The sequence below is a fragment of the Filicampus tigris genome, chromosome 10 (assembly GCF_054856515.1).
Source record: "Filicampus tigris isolate MCC_2025a chromosome 10, RoL_Ftig_1.0, whole genome shotgun sequence".
NCBI lineage: Eukaryota > Metazoa > Chordata > Actinopteri > Syngnathiformes > Syngnathidae > Filicampus > Filicampus tigris.
The window spans coordinates 4,969,268-4,988,531 of record NC_141226.1 but is presented as its reverse complement, the minus strand read 5'-3'; the positions used below and the strand labels follow the sequence as shown (position 1 = coordinate 4,988,531).

At 40.7% G+C, this 19,264-nt stretch overlaps 1 protein-coding gene and 1 long non-coding RNA gene across 3 annotated transcripts in view; both read right to left on the bottom strand.

Moving 5' to 3' along the window:
* Window positions 1-49: 49 nt before the first annotated feature.
* On the bottom strand, window positions 50-6,209 carry fitm1l (fat storage inducing transmembrane protein 1, like). Of its 2 annotated transcripts, XM_086043168.1 has the most exons (3): window positions 5,589-6,209; window positions 5,205-5,504; window positions 50-3,478 (listed from the first exon to the last, which is right to left on the bottom strand). In XM_086043168.1, exons 2-3 carry the CDS (start codon window positions 5,381-5,383, stop codon window positions 2,848-2,850), a joined length of 810 nt encoding a protein of 269 aa, XP_085899294.1. In that variant the 5' UTR covers window positions 5,384-5,504; window positions 5,589-6,209; the 3' UTR covers window positions 50-2,847. The 2 variants fall into 2 exon arrangements, with proteins under 2 accessions (XP_085899294.1, XP_085899295.1); XM_086043169.1 differs by lacking the exons at window positions 5,205-5,504; window positions 5,589-6,209 and adding an exon at window positions 3,547-4,075.
* Window positions 6,210-17,175: 10,966 nt separating this feature from the next.
* LOC147140435 (uncharacterized) overlaps window positions 17,176-19,264 on the bottom strand; it is a 31,555-nt gene continuing 29,466 nt past the window's right edge. Inside the window, exon 4 of the long non-coding RNA XR_015088477.1 lies at window positions 17,176-18,369. This is a non-coding gene — a long non-coding RNA (uncharacterized LOC147140435). The remainder of the gene's footprint in view (window positions 18,370-19,264) is intronic.

Below are 19,264 nucleotides of genomic sequence, written 5' to 3'. Positions count from 1 at the left end.
TGGGAAAACGGCCCTCAGTCGCAGCAAGTAAGGACACATCAACTATTGATGCGAAGTGTACAAGATTGTGATTTATTTCAAACATTTGACATATTCAACAACCTTTTTTCCCTGACATAACTACTTTGCAGAGGACATTTTATTAACTCACACTGGACAATTTCTTACACCTGCACTATGATATAAAATATAAGAAATGGAACAAAATCAACCTTGAAGTAGATCATTTTTCACTCGTGCCTAGTGTAGTTACAGTACATCTGTGTCCATATTCCATAACAATGATTTTGTTCCAGGCTTAAGTAAGCTTTCATCCTTAAGCCATCATTGCTTTAAAATGTATACTTAATACTTAATGAACTGTATTATATTGCCCACTGCTATCATTCTGGGGTGGCATCATTAAAAAAACAAAACAAAAAAAAAAACAGCAGTCACATTTAGAGCTGAAGTCTCAAGAGTTTTCACATCTCGTGTAACATTTCACATGAAGGTTGCTCTCTACCAAAGTAATTCACTTCTAACTCCCTAATGGTGGACCAACAGCCTGAAATTTTCATTGTAATACTCATATTTTCGTTGTCGATCGTGCAGCTGAAATTGAGTTTTTCAATTACAGTAATTCCTTGCCACTTCGCAGTTCGAGTTTCGCGGCCTCGTTGCATCGCGCCTTTTCAAAAATGTTTCAAAGAGATGAGTTGACTTGGAGGCTTTGTAAATACCCGCGGGCACTCATAAAAGGCGCGTGATTGGTTCCCGACACAAGATCGCCCAACAAGAGCACAAGTGGATTTATCCCGTGAGCTGATTGGCTGCGCATGATCGCAGCCTCTCGCTAGTCTCGTCCACTCTAACAAACGAGCAGCACTGTTGAACAACGGTCTGTTCGGAAACTTATAGCGTTATTCAAATGTGCCGATCAGTTAGTCAGGGGCAAGCTGTATAAGAGGGTAGTAAACAGCTGTGTTCAGAGATTGTGAGCGGAACGTGCTCAGTCACCCGGCAAGCACGACGTGCTCAACACAAGGACAACGAAACATCAGCAAATAAAATGTTAAAATATTTGTGAATTTTGTCTTAAGTTTGTCTTGAAACAACTTACCTTAACTGGAATCCTTCATTCCATTTTATCCAAAGGACCTTGTTCATGTTATTGTGCAAAGAGAAAGTTGATTAAGCCATGATTATCTCCGTGCTTCTTTTTTCATTTTAAAAGAAGGAGGCAACGAAGAAGAATTATAGTAAGAAGTAATGTCACGTTCGCTTTGCACAATGACGACGACAAGCATTTAAAAGTGCATTACACCAGGATTGTATCTTTGGATAAAATGCACCCCAGTAGGGCTGTTCGATTTCGCCCAACAAAAAAATCCTGATTTTCTCTCAAACTCGATTTTACGATTCCGATTTCTTTGTAAAATAAAAAATAATGGAAAATGAAATATTTTGAATGTCTTTTATTTAATCTTAATTTTTCTTTCTTTGAACTAAAATGGCAATCAATTTAGCATTTTACTTACACAATAGATTTCAGATCTGTTCTTAATCAAACCAATAATGAAAGAAGAAAGTGCATATACCATCTGAAACGAAATCATCAACATGAGAGAAAGTAGACAATTCTGTAAACCAAACAGTCTGTCAGCAAGTCATTTTGACAACCAGCTAGTGACTAGCCTTTCAGCCCTTCCAGGTCTTACTTATTAGTGCAAAATTGTCACTTAATAATACAATGCACTGTCAAGCTTAAAAGTACGTATGCACCGGCTGGCCAGCGGTCCGTTGTAGAGGAGAAAAAAGGGACACCTTTCAGACGTTGAGTTACTTGCTCACGGGTTGTATTGTATATGCGGGGCACACACTACACTACAGATCTATTTTTGCCCGATTTATAAACCAAACGCTCACTTGCCTGAGCAAATAGCAGAATAACCGGTAGCGCCGGTGTTGTTGTAGTTTTTCCGGACTGCGCGCTCGTGGGAGGAAGCGGAAATGCAGAGGAAACTACGGTGGCTTAGATACACCTAAAATAAAATAAAATCGATTTGACCGTTTTAACATCGTTTTATCCAGAAAATTCGGTTTCGTTTCAAAATCGCTTAATCGAGCAGCCCTACACCACGGCATTCCAGTTACGGTAAGTCAATATTATGCTAAAAATTAAGACTTTAACGTAGTTATTAGCGAACGTTCCGTCGTAATCGCCCGCTGCCACAGTTGAAGCTCACGTTCCTCTCACAGCCTGCAGCTTGATATTTATTCATCATTTTGCATTTTTATGGTTAAATTGGTTGTATAACAAGAATTTAGAAGGGTGGGAACCATGTCAGGGGGTTCGCAATGGCAACAGAGATGTAAATCACCCCAAAATAAAACTTTAAAAGAATTATAAATTAATAATAAGTCAACCATTACTTTGTGGTTTTTCACCTATTGTGGGGGGTTCTGTTCCCAATTAACCACGATAAATGAGGGATTACTGTACTCTTTTATTCATCTTCGTCATTTCAGAACAGAAGTGGCAGCAATGCACCAACATGTTTCTGTAATCCATTTTCTGACTGACAATAGTGTAGAATTATTCAGAAACCACCCAATTTAGCATTAAAGTCTTGATTAGTTGTAGCAGTGTGGTAAATGAGCTTTACTTATTTGTTTTTCTACCTTGAAGATACTCAAACGCTTTCTTTCACCCACAATGGTTAATGAAAAATTAACAACACACTGCTAAAGTACCACCAGGAGCAACTCATGGGTGGTTAACTCTGGCGACCCTAGGATGGAACCCACAATCCTCTATCACCTGAGCTTGTACTTGTGCAATTACTCAGATCTCTGTGTTCAACATCAGTCTTGGTTTTTGAGCAGTCCAAGTCCAGGTCTCCCAGGGCAGTACCAGCAGGGACCCTGACAGTACCACCCTTGATACAATCCCCTCCAACTCAAACAACCAAGAGCCCCTCCTAACAGCTGTGTGGGGAACTGGGGGAAGTAGGCGAGGAGACAGAGGAGCAGGAAGAGCCAGAGGCTGAGCAGGAGAACACAGAACAGGAAGAGGATCCTAAGCGGGGCGTCCGAAAACCCACCCAGGCTCAGGTAAGGACCAAACACTGCTGTTTCTTCCGCGAGCAGCAGGCAGCAGAGACACAGGAGGAAAACATCCTCTGAAACCTCATATCCTCGCCAAAGCATCCCGGCTTTGAGGCATTCTGCCTTGCTCGCACCTTCTCGCAACAGCAAGAGAGGCTGACTGTCGTCGATCTCCGGGCTGCCCGGTAGGGACTCGTAGCAGCTTCCTGTAGCATTTTCGAGAATGTCGAGAAGTTTGCAGAAGACGAACCACAGTCCCCCAGCCGCTCCAAGCCGGGAGAGGTGACGGAGTGACAGTGAGAGGGACCGGCGGGAGGAGAAGGACAAAAGGAAGACAAAGGAGCCGACGAAGATGCACGTCCATCCCCAACCAGATCGCAGAAACATCCTGGAAAAAAAAAAAATCAGTAACCAAGATCATTTTTGACAGTCTCTACCTGGACTACTGGTTAGTACCTCTGCCTCACAATTCTGAGATTCGGAAGCTTCGGCGTTTCTGGGTGGCATGGGCTTGTGTGTCTTTTTCCCCCCGGTACTCCTGCTTCCTCGCACATTCCAAAATCATGCATGTTAAGTGAAGACTCTAAATTTTCCATAGATGTGAATGTTTATCTATATGGTTGGTGACCAGTCTATGGTGTACACCTGTGTTCCGACGAATTAATATTTTTGTAATCCTGCTAACAAGTTAAGAGTGGAAATACAATACAATACAAAGGCGCTTGTTTTGATGTCGTAAAGTTGCGGGATCACAGCATTCTTGAAGCATCAGACTGAGGCTTGGTTTATGCTTGACACATCCGCGAGGTCCGCACCGCTCCGTGATGTCATTTCAACAACCGCGCCCCTCCGCGAGGCGTAGCATTGGCAAAACTTTTCACACCGCGTGATTGAAGACATTTCTAAACCACGCAGGCGGCCCACGCGGAAGAAAATGGCGGAAGAGCTTTTACTGGCAGAAGACCGGTTACAAACATATGTAGGCTTAAAGTGGAAGTCAACGCATTTTTTTTTTTCAAGAATATATTCTGGGCAAACCCAGTAGTTGAAACAAGGCATTCTGATAAATATTGCGTTTGTGGAATAAGTGTTAATCCACTCGTTTTTAGCCATCTCTGGGGGCGGCCATTTTGTCTTCTGTCGACTGAAAATGACATCACAACTGCTCTTAACGGCCAATCACGGCTCAGATTCAGAAAACAGATCAGCGCTGATTGGTCATTGTGAGCAGTTGTGATGTCATTTTCAGTCAACAGAGGCCAAAATGGCCGCCCCCAGAGATTGCTAAAAACGAGTGCATTTTTCTGCTTAATTTATATTCCACAAACGCCTTGAAACGCCTTGAAAAAAAATATGTTTGGGTTGACTTCCGCTTAATACCATGTCCATGTGAAAACAATCAGTGGATTTTAATTTTTTTTAAAAAGGTTTTTAAGATCGATTAGAGTCGCCATGTTGTAGAAGTTGTAGGACAACAACAGGGTTCTCCACTTCTCTTGCAGTTAAGTGTTGTTTGTATTGTTTGTATGCCATACACGCTATTCACTGCCACCTATAGTATGGGAGAATATCGGTTAACTGCACAGAGTATGGATGGTGGAAAAGTGTTCTTGGACGGGATTCCACACGTCGCATTTCTGTGCGAATCATCCACGCGTCAAGTATAACCCAATCTTAAGGCAGAGGTGGGAATTTACACCTGTCCGTCAGTACTGATGAAAAGTCCTTCAGCCCATCACTGATGGACTCCCATTTTCGCAGGCGGACTGACAACTGCCGGTAACTTTGAAACACAGATGGAATAATTGCCGCACACGAAAGCGATTTTCCCCGCCAATTAGAAAAATAAAGACAAGGAGCAGTTTGGGGACGAGAAGCATTAGGAGGAGCAGTAAGAGTATTAGAATGTATATACTTTTTTGTGGAAAGTGGTCCATATCCTTTTTGAATGAATACATTTATGTGCGGTTACCAATGTAAACAGTTGTTTTATACTGACGGGCCTAAAATAGCTGTGATGAAATCTAATTTAGAGATGAAAGAAGCGCATTAAAAATAATGATGACGGACGTTTAGTGACACGCTCACCACTGGGAGACAGGGAGCAGCCTCACCTGTAAAGGAAGTGGCTTCTCTTGGCAAAGACGCTGTGCTGGGACACCCAAAGGCTCAGCACTGGGCCAAACATCACCGTGGCAGCCAACACAAGGTGGAAGTGTTGACGGAACGAAGTGTTTCCCAGCAGGTGAGCGGCTAAGTCGGTCAGGATCACCAGCACTGTTTTGAGGATCATCTCTACTACCAAGCCACTCACTGGGACACAAGAAATTGCCTTTTGCTGTCTGGAATAAAGTCCTTCACAGTCCTGTTCAGCATGCACCGTCACGTGAGATTTTAATCCCGGCTACAATTCCCTTGATGTCAGACAAAACATTTGCATCGTAAAATTAGTTAACCTACAATCCTAATTGAATAAAGACTAAGCTATGATTCCTTACTGCAACGATAGACAACAAATCCAGATCCTACAGATTCGAAGCTGCTGTGATTCAGTTAGCTGCCTCTGTGCGGGGTAATTCGAACGAGCCAACTGGTTTGTGGCATTTCGGGCTCCAAATATGCGCATGCTGTTAAATCCGGCCGTGAAATTCTTAAGTCGCGGTGAGAAGGTCTGTCTCACGGCGGTACAGAGTGTCTGTGAGCAGTTTGGACTGCGGGAGAAACATGAGCCGCTGTCCATCTTCTTTGACTTTGTACAACAATTTCCCATGAGTCACTTGCTGCGTTATGGCTGACCCAAATCCCTCCACAGAGACTGCAGCAAACTCCAATTCGACAGTTCAAGGACCGACATCCCCAACCTCGATGCACATGGAAACAATAATACAGAACATCATCTGGACCTGGGGATGTCAAATCGGTTGAAAATCACAGAAAGGTCAAACAAAGTAACCTGATTGTATGTAGGATTTATCTGACGTCCAAGTATAAGAAGAAAGAACACATGAAGCTATGAATATTAAACATGTCATACGAATTATGTATATCTATTAAAATGAAGTGTGTGTTTGTGTGTGTATTAATAGCACTAACCTTTACACTGAATCCAGGCTGAAGCTCAACAGCTGTGCCAGTCCATCTGCTTCTCCTTGTGTGCGGGTGGGCAAAATGGGATGAATATTATAGCATATTTTAAGAATTTTGCTCAACTATGAGTTCCAATTTTAAAGGACTGCATCCAGAAATCATCAATTGCTAAAAGAAACCATCTCAATCTAACTTTTTTATCCTTATTATTATTAATATTATTGTTATTATCCTAACTATTTATCATATCTTATTTTGCTTAAATCATTATGATTTAAGCCTTTTCCAGCTGAATTTGGGCGGCGGCAGGTTACACCCTGAACTGGTCACCAGGCAATCGCAGGAACAACCATTCACACTCTAAAAACAGTTGGGTCAAAAAGAACTATTTTTAGGTTAAATTTGATCCAATTGTTGTGTTAAAAAAGGACTTGGGTCAATTTGAACCCAAAAAATGGGTTATTCAGTTTTGATCCAACTTCAAGGGTTAAATGAACACAACAAATTGGCTCAAAACAATGCAAATAATTGGGTTATTCCACTATTTATCTATTTATTAATTTTATTTATAAGGCTAAGGATACTGCCCCTTCCCCAAAAATGTATTAATAACAACAAGTGAAAGTTTTAAAACATGGGCATTTATCTCAGGTACATCACTCCTGACATTGACATAATTTCAGCAACAATAACAGTAGTGGATGATGTACATTTGGTCAGAGCTGGGCACTCCCTCCTGGGGCTGGAATGGTCAGACACCCATTTATAGAGGTGATACGTTTGAAAAAATTGACTTGATTAAGCAAGCAAGGAAGTGCATTTTAGTCCAGCCCACTAATCGGTCCTCATGCGTATAACGTGGTCACAAGACAGCCAAATTTCATCTCACCCTACTCTGTAATACGCTTATATTAACATGGCAGGGCCATTGTTTGTTGTGCAGTCCTCAGTCATGGTTTCATAAAGTAGAATGCATACGTGTCCAGAATTTAGTTCAGCACATTCATGGTGGAAGTGAGAACAAATCTAAATGAAAAAGTAGTGTTTCGAATTACGGCAAAGTCATATATTTTGTGTCATGGTGCTATATGAATTGAATGAATAAGACACCAACGGCAGGCTGCAAAGTGGTGTCAGTGACAATCACTCCGATTGGCTGTCAGCCGGGAAATGCAAATCAGTGCATGAGATAGATATGTATTTGTAAAATGGTATCCATTATCTGTACCGCTTATCCTCACAAGGGTTTGTAAAATGGTATACAATTGATTTCAGTTCTTTATTAAACCATGCATTGCTTCCTTGCGGTCATCACCAGACAACTGCCTCACACTTTCACACAGGCTATGATGAGTTGTGGGTCCATCTTGAAAAGTGTGTTGAGATATATTGATCTCTTGAGGAGAGTTGCGCTCAACTTTTTTCAATCTCCAAGCAAGGTAACCAGAACAACTCTGGTAATCATAGAAATGTTCCTGTGGATTACAGTAAACACATAAAGTTAATATGGAACATTATTTGGAGAACGCACAGTTCTTGTGAAGTGTCACATCCTACAATGGCAGCAGACTAATGCCTTTTTTTTTTTTTTTTTACGATTCCAGCACTCGTCCTGTCCAGCACACACACACTCAGTTACAAGCAACTCGTTTTCAAAAGATTACAATGTGTAAAGTACTTACCAAAACAGTGTGATAAATGAAGAAATCCAAATGTCAAAAGTGTTGTTGACTTGACCACAATGCTGCGTGTGTAGACATGAACAGTATGTCGGTGGCTGTCATGGCCGCCAGTCATACTTAATTCAAGTGTACATCTGGCACCTGTGTATGGGCCTGTAAGGTTGATTTTTAACTCAACATAAAAACACTCCTGGCATATAACCCAATATATAGTTAATTTGAACCAACAATTGGGTTGATTTATAAGAAATATTAAAAAATTAAAAAATTGGGTTGATGAAATAACCCAACTGTTTTTAGAGTGCACATCCACACCTACGGACAATTTTGTGTTTTCAATTAACCTGACATGCATGTTTTTGGAATGTGGCGGAAACCCAAATACCCAGCGAAATCCTTCTCAAGCACGGGGAGAACATGCAAACGCCAGACCCATCACCAGACCTCGTCTTGGGCGGGCACATGAAATGCATGGGGGCCCAATTATTGTTACCGTACAAACAACTTCAAAAAAAGATTCAATAGATGAAAAATCCACCCATCCGTGGAAAAAATGGTACCCGCCTATGGGCCGGTCCGCCTATCATTTTCAACGGGCTTCCTTTAGCGTTTCATACTACAAACTACGACCAACTACAGCTAAATTTTGATCCGTCTATCCATCTAATCCGGCCCCCCCAAAAAACACGTCATATTCGAACAGATATTTTGTGTATCTACATAATTCTGCCCAAAGAGTTTTACAAAGTTTCACATGCATATGCCAAAAAAACAAAAAAACACGTCATAGTTGAACATATTTTGCAGTGTTGCGGAGAGTTATCACTGTATGGGAATTTTGGGGAGTTCACTGGAGCACCTCAGTAGTACAAACCAGTCTGGCTTTACAATTTTCCTCGTCATTCATTGACATCAGGCAGGAGGATTACGGCCAAACGCCAAGCAAAAAAGAGATACAATCAGTCAAGTACTGGCCTGATCGTCATCTGTAACGGCCCCCAACAAAATGTTTACTACATATCAGGGTGAAATGGACTTTGGTTAACAAAATCCCATGAATTATACATGTTATCTCTCTTTTACAACAGACAAATTTGCTAGATCTTACATGCCAAGTTGCCAACTCATTTGAGCCTTTACACAAAGAAGAAGATTTTGAACCCTTCTTATCAACAACTTTACACAGGAAACAAGTGGAGCAAATTAAATTATACAGGGATGGGATCATGTTTTCAGTAAAACACTAGCAACCGAATAAAGATTTAATACTATTACCCAGACTAATGTTGGGTTTTCAGGATGCAAGATTTTCCATCTTATTTTCATTTTGTTTAACTGCAATCATTTTAGCTCTACAGAAGAGGTCACAATTGAGTGACCAATACAGTATCAATATAGTGTCAACGCAGTTTGTGTAATACACTTTTTGAGGTATCATCAACTCATCACTACCTCCTGCCATTACTGGTGCTGCCTTAAAGTTAGCGTCAGTCGGCTAAGCAGTGCACAGGAAGTGGTGTGAATAGGTTTCAAAATAAGAACGCTAACAGGAAGTGATGTGTTAGCTGCCTTAATCTTGCTGACTTTACGTTTTCTAAACTTGTCTTAAAATGTCTTTCCCATACTTGGCTATTGGTCCCTTGTTGTCCTTTTGCCAATTTAACTATGTCCTCAGACTTGTTCAAATGCATAAATGAAATATGAATATTGTTGGAGGGAATGGGAATCTATTTTATATTGATACACTAATAGTGTGTAATTGTATATTTTCATTAAAACGTAAACGAAAGTGGGCCGTTCTGACCCTTGAAATGCCAGAAAATGAGTCCCACGACAGCCCTGGTCAGGAGTGCCCCCTTGTGGACTCTTCTGCTGTGGCAGTCCATCTTCTGCTGTGGCAGTCCATCTTCGTTCAGATTTGACATGCAGTGTGAGAGATTCTCTTCTGCCTACCTCACTGTTGACACATGGTAAAACTTATTCACTTCAAAGTCAGACCACCCCAGTGTTGAAGTCGGACTGCATCTAACTGGGGTTGCATTAGGTCAGCGCGGGGGGCACATTATGCCGCTCAATAAATAAATGTTTTCTAGGGTGTCTGTGGGCAACTCCTTGTACCAAAACGTGCTCTCATTGGCAGAAAGTGCAAGCACGTGCTCTTTGCCACACGTGCACAAATGCAACAGTTAGCGTTGTAAACAGGTACGCTGTGGTATTATATTATTTATTATTATCTATAAATTAAACGCATGGCGTTAGCTTTAGTAGAGTTGTAGGCAGCGAATGTGGGCACTTTTTTTATATCCGATAGTTTTCTTGAATGCTGCTGTGCGTTTTTGGGTTAAGTCTTTCTCAAACACGAAATGACTCAACTGGGCTTTTTATTTTATGCAACAAGTGCACCTGTGGTCTGATAACATGCTTTTAGAGTAGAACATGCTTTTAGAGTAGAAAATGAATTCTTGAAAAAAAAAAAAAAGTTCATTATCTTATTTAATGCTTAAATAAGATAATGAACTTTTTTCCCCCCATCCAGATATTATTTGGGGGAATTTCTTCTTCTTTTTACTTGGCAATTACTGTTTCTTTGCTTGTTTTTATAATGTGACCACTACTCTTTTTTTAAACCGGGTTTTTAACCTTTTTCCAATTATTTTTCCAGACAATTGACTGCCCGCATGGTCACGTACATGGACATCCAAGTATGACATAATGCCATATTTACTGAAATTGGTGAGGGATGTGCATGCCCCAAGAGCAATGTCATGGAGAAGGCGGGTGGATGGTGGTTATTTGGCACCGTTACCTTACAGGTTTGAATGAGTTCAACTCGGACTTGGTTTACATCATTGAGTGGGCTCTTTTTGGGCCTCTCCAGCTTTCTTCCATTGTCCAAAAATGCATGCTATGTTTATTGAAGACTAAGTTGCCCATGGGTGTGAATGGTTGTCTCTCTTCATCTGTCAGCCCTGTGATTGACAGATGATCAGTCCAGAGTGTACGCCGTCCCCGACCCACAACTAATGGATGGATGAAGATAGGTTTAACTGGCACAGAGAGTAAAATAAACAATCACTAAAGTCATTCTTCTATATTAGGGTTTGTGATCATATCACAATAATATAAACGCAATTGCTGCAAATTGCTTAGGCGGAAATAAAAAAAAATTGAGTATATGTAGAACTTGCAGATAATTTTTCCAAAACATCCATTCATCTTCCATTTTGTGTATGTGCATGTGTATTTGTGTATGTTAGGAGGGAGGGAAGGAGCGGGTCTTTTATGTTGTATTTTGGAGGTCTTTATTGCACAGCACTTTGAGTTGCATTTGTTTGTATGAAAAGTGCTATATAAATAAAACTTGATTGATTGATTGATTGATTGATTGATTTTGGTTGTACTCTGCTGAAGAAATTGGAGATAGGCTTGCGATGTGTGGTCTCTCCGAGGCACTGTCGTGCACTTCGAATTTAAGTCGTTACATTTTATTAGTTACCCACCTTTAATCCTTTGTTCATTTGTTATTTAAATAGGGACCCTCAGGCACATGTGCAGGCCCTGACACTTCAGATCTATTAAAGGTCCTGTGTGGCGGTGTGGTCACAGTAACTGTCATCACTCTAATCTCACTTCTAATCCACCCAATGCACTGACTGACAAAACAGCAGCTGGCTGCTGAATCAAAATTGGCCCTGCCTTGTCCTGCTGGTAAATATGTTCCATAAGATAGAGCCAAAATATGTGTCATGAAAAACGACTACATGGAAGTATTGATTGCAAGTTGGAACTCAAGAGTTTTCAGATCAAATTGCCCTGGCTTCCCATCTAATCATATAGTACAGTACAATGACAGTAGGCTACATGCCTGTCGTCAAAAGTCCAATATTGGAAAAAAAAACAAGAACATGGTATAAGCGCAGTCTATATGATTTCAGATACACAGTACACATGTATATGTGTATGTATGTAGAGAAAATGTGGAGGCTAAAGGTAACAGTGGTGCCACAGTTACCCCCAAGCTGGATGGATGGCTCCGGCAGATACCAGGAACAACATCTGACATCTCCGTGCAGAAGAGTGCAATACTGGGAACAGCTAAGATCATGCGCAGAACCCTCAAAGCTCCCAGGCCTCTGGTAGAGGACAAGAGTTTGAAGGAGATACTGCCCGGGTGGGCGAGGCAATGATTATCCATCCATCCATTATCTGTACCGCTTCTCCTCACAAGGGTCGCGGGGCATGCTGGAGCCTATCCCAGCTGTCTTTGGGCAGTAGGCGGGGGACACCCTGAACTGGTTGCCAGCCAATCGCAGGGCACACAGAGACAAACATCCGCACTCACAATCACACCTAGGGGCAATTTAGACAGTCCAATCAACTTACCATGCATGTTTTTGGAATGTGGGAGGAAACCGGAGTGCCCGGAGAAAACCCACGCAGGCACGGGGAGAACATGCAAACTCCACACAGGGAGGCCGGAGCCGGGATCGAACCCACGACCTCTGAACTGTGAGGCGGACGTGCTAACCAGTCGACCACCGTGCCGCCAGGCAATGATTAAAATAAAATAATAAAAATAAATACATATATATATAAATGTATAAAAATTAAACTTGACCTCATATTAACCTCATATTAACATTTTATTTCTTGCTATAATGTTGTTGAACAGTGTGACAGTGATTGAAACATAATTAAAAGCTTTGAAAACATATTCCCCCAAAACGTCTGACCTTATTTGAAACGTTTCAATGAAGGTCAAAACTGAAACACCTGAATAAGGTTATAATAAAAGAACCCTATTCTTTTTTTTAAAAATATATATCTGACTCCAGAGTAGTGCCTCACAAGTCATGAAACTCACCGCACGTCACTCTTGTGTGTACGTGTGTGTGTGTAACAACATGAGGATAGTTGCCAGTTCTGTCAGTCACCTGTTGTTTGCACTGCCCATGACTGCCTGTGCATGGTTTAGCTCAACTACCGGAGGAGTGACTTCATATGTGCCCCGCTGCTATCAGGTGTAAATGACATTGATAAGTGAACTCTCTCAAATACACACAGTGAGAGTCTGCATTGTGTCTATGCTGCGGAACAGTGTGGTCATCAATGAAATCAAAGGTTTATAAATATCAATCAGTTGTGCTGTACTAATAATGTGTACAAATGCTCAAAACCAAAAATAAACTAAATGAACAAAGCAGATACCAGTGCTGTTTTGTTTGGAGTCAGTCCTCACTATCAAGGTCAGAGAAAAGAGCTTTGCACAGTGGAACATCAAAGGTTGAAGACAATTTATTTTTGGGTGCAGGTTGAGCTCACATTTTATTCATTCAGAAGTTACATAAAACGGGAACTGAAATGACCAGAGCCAAACTAGTGCCATCTTAAAACGTTATTAAATGCTCGTGCACTCAGGGATATAAAAAACATTTGAACATTCTTAAATTGTCATACAAGTGTAACAATAAAAAAAAGTGCAATATCGTGATATTGCGATATCAAAATTGCCACAATATATCGTCGTCGAAATGGCACGATATTAATAGGAGCAAATCTGTTTAAAAGCCCAAGTTGTTTTCCATTAGTGCAGTTCCATCACCCTCTGGTGGTTAGTTTATTAGTGCAGTTTAATTTGAGACCATTTTTTGCCTCCTATAATGGATGGATAGACTTTTAAGACCCACGCTAATCACCAGATAAGGGGAACATAACACATTTGAGTTTCTCCAGAAATTGACCCGATTCACAATGTGTGTTGTGTGTGCATTAGGAAGAACAGTAAGTGCATCAATATTAGGTGTTCGATCATTGTAGGTCATCTATGTGTTCGCGGAAGCTGTTATTATGTAAAAAAAAAGAATATTATGATGCTTTGTTTATATCTCTTTTTTTTGTTTTTTACAATATGGTGAGCTTTTATACAGTATCTTGAGCTTTTAATATATCGTCAACCTCCCCTCAATATCGTGATAATTATCCCATCGTGAGGTTCATATCGTGATATTTTCGTATCGTGATATTTGGATATCGTGACATCCCTACTAATGACTCATGACAGACACAATGAGGAAGATGCAGATGGAGATTACTGCGTGTGCATAGGAGGTGAAGTTCATCAACACTTAACAGCTGAATTTGCAGTAGGTGTAGTCAAATCAAATTTTATCTATACAGCACTTTTCACACAAAAAATGCCACTCAAAGTGCTGTACACTAAAAACATCAAAATGCAACATAAAAAGGAAAACCTGCTCCCGCCTTCCCCCCCCCCCCCACAATATACACAAAGGCAGATATCCACAAGCACACTTGCACTCACGCACACACATATAACCAGAAAAAGAGACATGGCATGACACAGAAAAAACATATGAGGAAAAAGTACCCAAGGCGAGCTCCTCTACGGTGAGAGGAATGACGCGGAGGCCCCCCTTGAGGAAACACTGGAGCAAATATTGAAAACAATAAAATCGGATAAGAATAGTAAGAGACTAAGAGCAATTATTTAAAAGCCAAAGTAAAAAGGTGGGTCTTGAACTTCCTCTTAAAAATATCAAAAGTCTCTGCGGACCTGACTTCCTCTGGCAGGCTATTTCAAAGTTGAGGACCAAAATGGCTGAATGCAGCCTCGCCATGCGTTTGGTCCTCACCCTAGGAATAATAGTCCTTTATTATAGATGTCGACATGTCACATTTGACGAATCATAACAATAACACATTTTTGGTTAGTCATCATCACATATTTACTTTGTCTTCATTTCTGCAGTGACATCACACAAAGTCAAAGAAAATGCTCCATCCATCCATCCATTATCCAAACCGCTTATCCTCACAAGGGTCGGGGGGCATGCTGGAGCCTATCCCAGCCGTCATCGGGCAGTAGGCGGGGTACACCCCGAACTGATTGCCAGCCAATCGCAGGGCACACATAGACAAACAAACATTCACATTCACAATCTCGCCTAGGGGCAATTTAAAGTGTCCAATCAACCTACCATGCATGTTTTTTGAATGTGGGAGGAAACCAGAGTACCCGGAGAAAACCCACACAGGTACGGGGAGAACATGCAAACTCCACACAGGAAGGCCGGATTCGAACCCACGACCTCTGCACTGTGAGGCGGACGTGCCACTGTTCCTCCAAAGAAAATGCTAAAACACAAAAAAAAACAAAAACAAAAAAAAAAAACCCAACCCTTAGACACGTTGTGCTAAAGCCTGCCGCTGGATTTACTGTACGACATCATGTACAAATGTGGTTTAACCTCTGAAGTTTTGTGAGAATTTGAAGGCACATTGTTCCCAGTAAGGTTTTTCCATTTTCTGACCTTCAAGGCATTGCATTTTGAGCTTCTACTCTAGTTTGCTAAAGTTACAAATTTACACTCGATACAATATGTAAATATGCAGACGGAGGACATTGTGTCGCGCACACTTCCGCCATGAAATCGTGCTTTATTTGAGTTTTTGCTATTTTCACTGCTTTAAATTGGCTAGAATTGCATACAAAACGAAGTAGGGGCGCACCATTAGAATCGATTTGTGGGGGAAAAAAAATTATATGGACTTCCGAGTTTTCCGGCCGACAGTGACGATATATAATTTTATTGTAATATTTCAAGATCGAAATAATCTTACAATTTACAACTACAATCAAACAAACGAACAAACACAAATAAAATACCTTGTTCAGATATTGTGCAGTTTTGGTGTCGCTGGGCTTTCCAAGCACGCCGGTGTCGCCGGCCGGCTGCGCCTGCTAACACGTCAAGTGCTGTCAAACTGATCACCGAAATTGCACAAGGTCTGAAGAAAGAAGTTAAAAATGTTGACTAAATAAGAAGACATGATACATGTTTTTGAGACAAATAACATTCACTTTAACCGTGTACTTATAATTTATTTTGCCAAGCCACGCAGAGCCACAATATGAGGACGAAAGAGCCGTATGTGGCTCCGGAGCGGTGGGTTGCCGACAACCGCCCTATTTCAACACACCTGATTCAAATAATCAGATCATCAGTAAGCTTTGCAAAAAAGCCTGATAACGATCCTGATGATTTGAATCAGGTATGTTGGAATAAGCATACACATAAAACAGGCTGGATAGGGGCTGTTGAGGACCAGACTTGTGCACCCGTGTCCTAGTGTGATGACTTAATTTTATGAATAAATAAAATATTTGTAAACCTTCTCCCGTTTCCTACTTTCCTAGAGGTTCTTGAGTGCCCCCACGTGGCTGCTTGTAGTATAGGTCTCTCAATATTCTAAGAAGGGACTTAAAGTGGAAGTCACCCCAAACATCTTATTTTCAAGAATATGTTCTATGCGAGCCCACTAGTTGAAATAAGGCATTCTGATAAATATTGCGTTTGTGGAATAAGAGTTAATCCACCCATTTTTAGTCATCTCCGAGGGCCATTTTGTGACTTCTGTCGACTGAAAATGACATCACAACTGCTCAGGTAACAACCAATCACGGCTGACCTCTTTTGAATTTGGTCAGGAGGTGGATAACTTGTCACTGGTTGCCAACCAATGACAAGACCTCACAAACAACCCTTCACACTCACATTAACACCATGGATGGGTTCTCGTGGATCCTTAACAGTCTTAAAAGCCATTAAATACACAAATCTAGTCTTTCAAAATTCTTAAAAAAATATTAACACAGAATAACTACGATTTTACGATTGTAAATAGTCTCAAAATAATCTTAAAATAAATTTACATTTAACAAAAAAATTATTTACCAAATTACTCGAGGTAACATCACAGATTCACAATGACGAATCCAACAGAACAATTATGTGGTTTTAGTTGGGACTGAGATGCATGTCATTTAGTGTATGTATTATAGCAACTTCGAGCAACATGGGACATTAAAAACATTGGGAAGTTGGTCGTAAGTTTAATTTCTAATGGCATTAAAAAGTCTTGAATATCTGTTTTTGGAATGTGGGAAGAAACCAGAGTACCCACAAAAAACCCATACAGGCGTAGGGAAAACATACATACTCCAAACAGGAAAGGCCAGAATCCGAATTGTTGAACTGTGAGGCAGACATGCTATATTACTGGGATAAGATCTGTTTTTTGCCTTCCTCAACAATCACAAAAATGAACACAATAAACACTTTCCCATTTGAAGTTTGCAAACTGTACAGCAACATGGTATAATTGTTTTTCACTGCACATTTGTTAATTGTCAACAAAGCATATCATCAAGGAGTTTCATTCTATTGTTTATATTCTAGTACCTGTCATTCATCTTATGTACTGTATATAATTTATGTAGATTTGTATTATTTGCGTGAAAGGGGAGTAATAATATTTGCAACATACAGTAAGGTTCTCAAACGCTAATGAAGCATCACATTCCCAACACAAACATAATATTGTAAAATATGTATTTTCAAAAGGCTTCCTGTAAACAGAAATGTTGTCCATTGTTTTTCCTCTATCTATAATGAAGAACAAGAAACAAAAAGGAAGTGGCAAAAGACTGAACAAAGTTGTTCACAATTTGAATGGAAACTACTCACTATTTTTATTTTTACCTTTCAGAACCTTACCTTTTATCCCTGATGCTCTTGAACAACTATACACTTTCCTTAAGGATCAATTGAATATTGATTAATTGAGAAATTGTCCAAAAAATTCTGCACACGTAATATTTGGTCTGAATGTACAAAATATTGATCATAGCAAATTTAATTTTTGTATTCCTAGAGCTTATATAATATCATACAGTCTTTTGCCAATGTATTTTGTAGGGTAACATAAACAAAATGTAAATAGTAGGACATTGGATTTTTTAAATTAGTTTTACTGAACAACACGAACATGCATGAACACACAAGTGAACTCGTAGATAAATGACCAAGCTAGAAATTGAATTTTTGCTTAAAAGGTGAGATCACTTGAGTAGTACAGCTGCACGAATGAGCTTGATTGCCTTTCAGCTGCTCTTGAACAGCTGAGTGTGCATGTACGGCATCCGACAGCGGCACAAATGAAAAGGTGCATCATTCAAGATTCATTCCTTTCAAGTATGTCCATGAGTTATATTTGTTTCATCAGTGTGAGGGGCCACACAGTTGATGACAGAAGAACTGTCAGCAGTGACCAATGCAAACAGCAACACGGCACAATGCCCGCACTGAGCGTACAATAAACGGGCGTGTGACCGTTTCTGATTGGGCCAACCTCTCAAGTCTGTCGCAGTGCTGTCAAAGCGAGGTGATCAGCAAGTCAATTAACACACGACAACACAGCACTATGTAACACCTCGCTCTTGGAAGCACTGAAGAAGAAAAACATGCTCTTATCCTGCATGGAGGATTTGTAGTACTAACATTTAGCATCACATCCTTCCTCACTGATGAGAAATAAGGCCGCCGTGAGGGAATTGGGGGCCGGTGGGGGAAAAAAAAAATGTATTTGGGGCTGCACCACTTCAATGGCTCTAGAATCTCCATCACTTTTCTCCCACTTTCGGTGCCTCCTGGAAGAAGATGAGACAGATGAGATATTGCAAAACATTTCTGCTGTAGCTCAGACAAGACTTCTCCTTTAATTCATTCCAAAAGTGTTTCATGGCTTTGGGGTCAGCTCACTTACGATTTTGCACAGCAGACTTGCTATTTGTTACGAATGGCATTTTGAAAAGTCCTAATCGTGCATTCCAAAATGAGGTTCAGCTTTTGCCTTCGGGCCATCGGTTTAGGCTCAGTTCCTAGGAGGCTCCAGGTCTCATTTATCCCCATTTATCCAATTTTTAAAAAAAAATCAATCCTTTACCTCTGATTTCGATCAGCTGGAAAAAATGACGTAATCGGGTCCGATTCTGATCACAGGGTCAGGAAATTTTGACTGTATACATGCACACACAGGCACAAACGTCTCTCCATCACTTTCATCACTTGTGACATGGCTCTCTACGGCTTTCATCATGTTTGGCTGCCCTCCCTGCCTGTTTGTGTGGACCCCTCATGCCCAAATAATGTGACTTTTTGGGAACGGCGCCAGAGAAAGTTCTCCGCATAACTCATATGTGAGTCATCTTAAGCACAGACTCTCCACTATCTTTGTTTTGACCACGTTTGTCTGTCAACTGTTCTGCGAAATCATTTTTCCAAGTGAGGCTAAGAGAGGATGGAAATGCCTTTGAAGATTCCTGCGAGAACAGACACACTAAGTGAGAATGTGGGTGTGCATGTGCACGTGCGCGTGTGTGTGTGTTTGAAAGTTAGGGTGGTGGCCTATTAAGGCAGGGTTATCAGGGTTTATAAATTTGATCCCTGCAGGTTGCACAGCTGCTTCCTCCTCACCTGGATCTTGTAAGTCTGCTCAGTTTTCAGTACTTCATCTATAGCACACTTTTTCTCCGATATGTCTTT

Coding starts and splice junctions, on each gene's coding strand:
- fitm1l (XM_086043168.1), bottom strand. CDS start 5,383: ATGATCCTCAAAACAGTGCTGGTGATCCTGACCGACTTAGCCGCTCAC. Junction 3,479..5,204: donor AGAAGCCACTTCCTTTACAG/GTGAGGCTGCTC, acceptor TTTTTTTTCCAG/GATGTTTCTGCGATCTGGTT.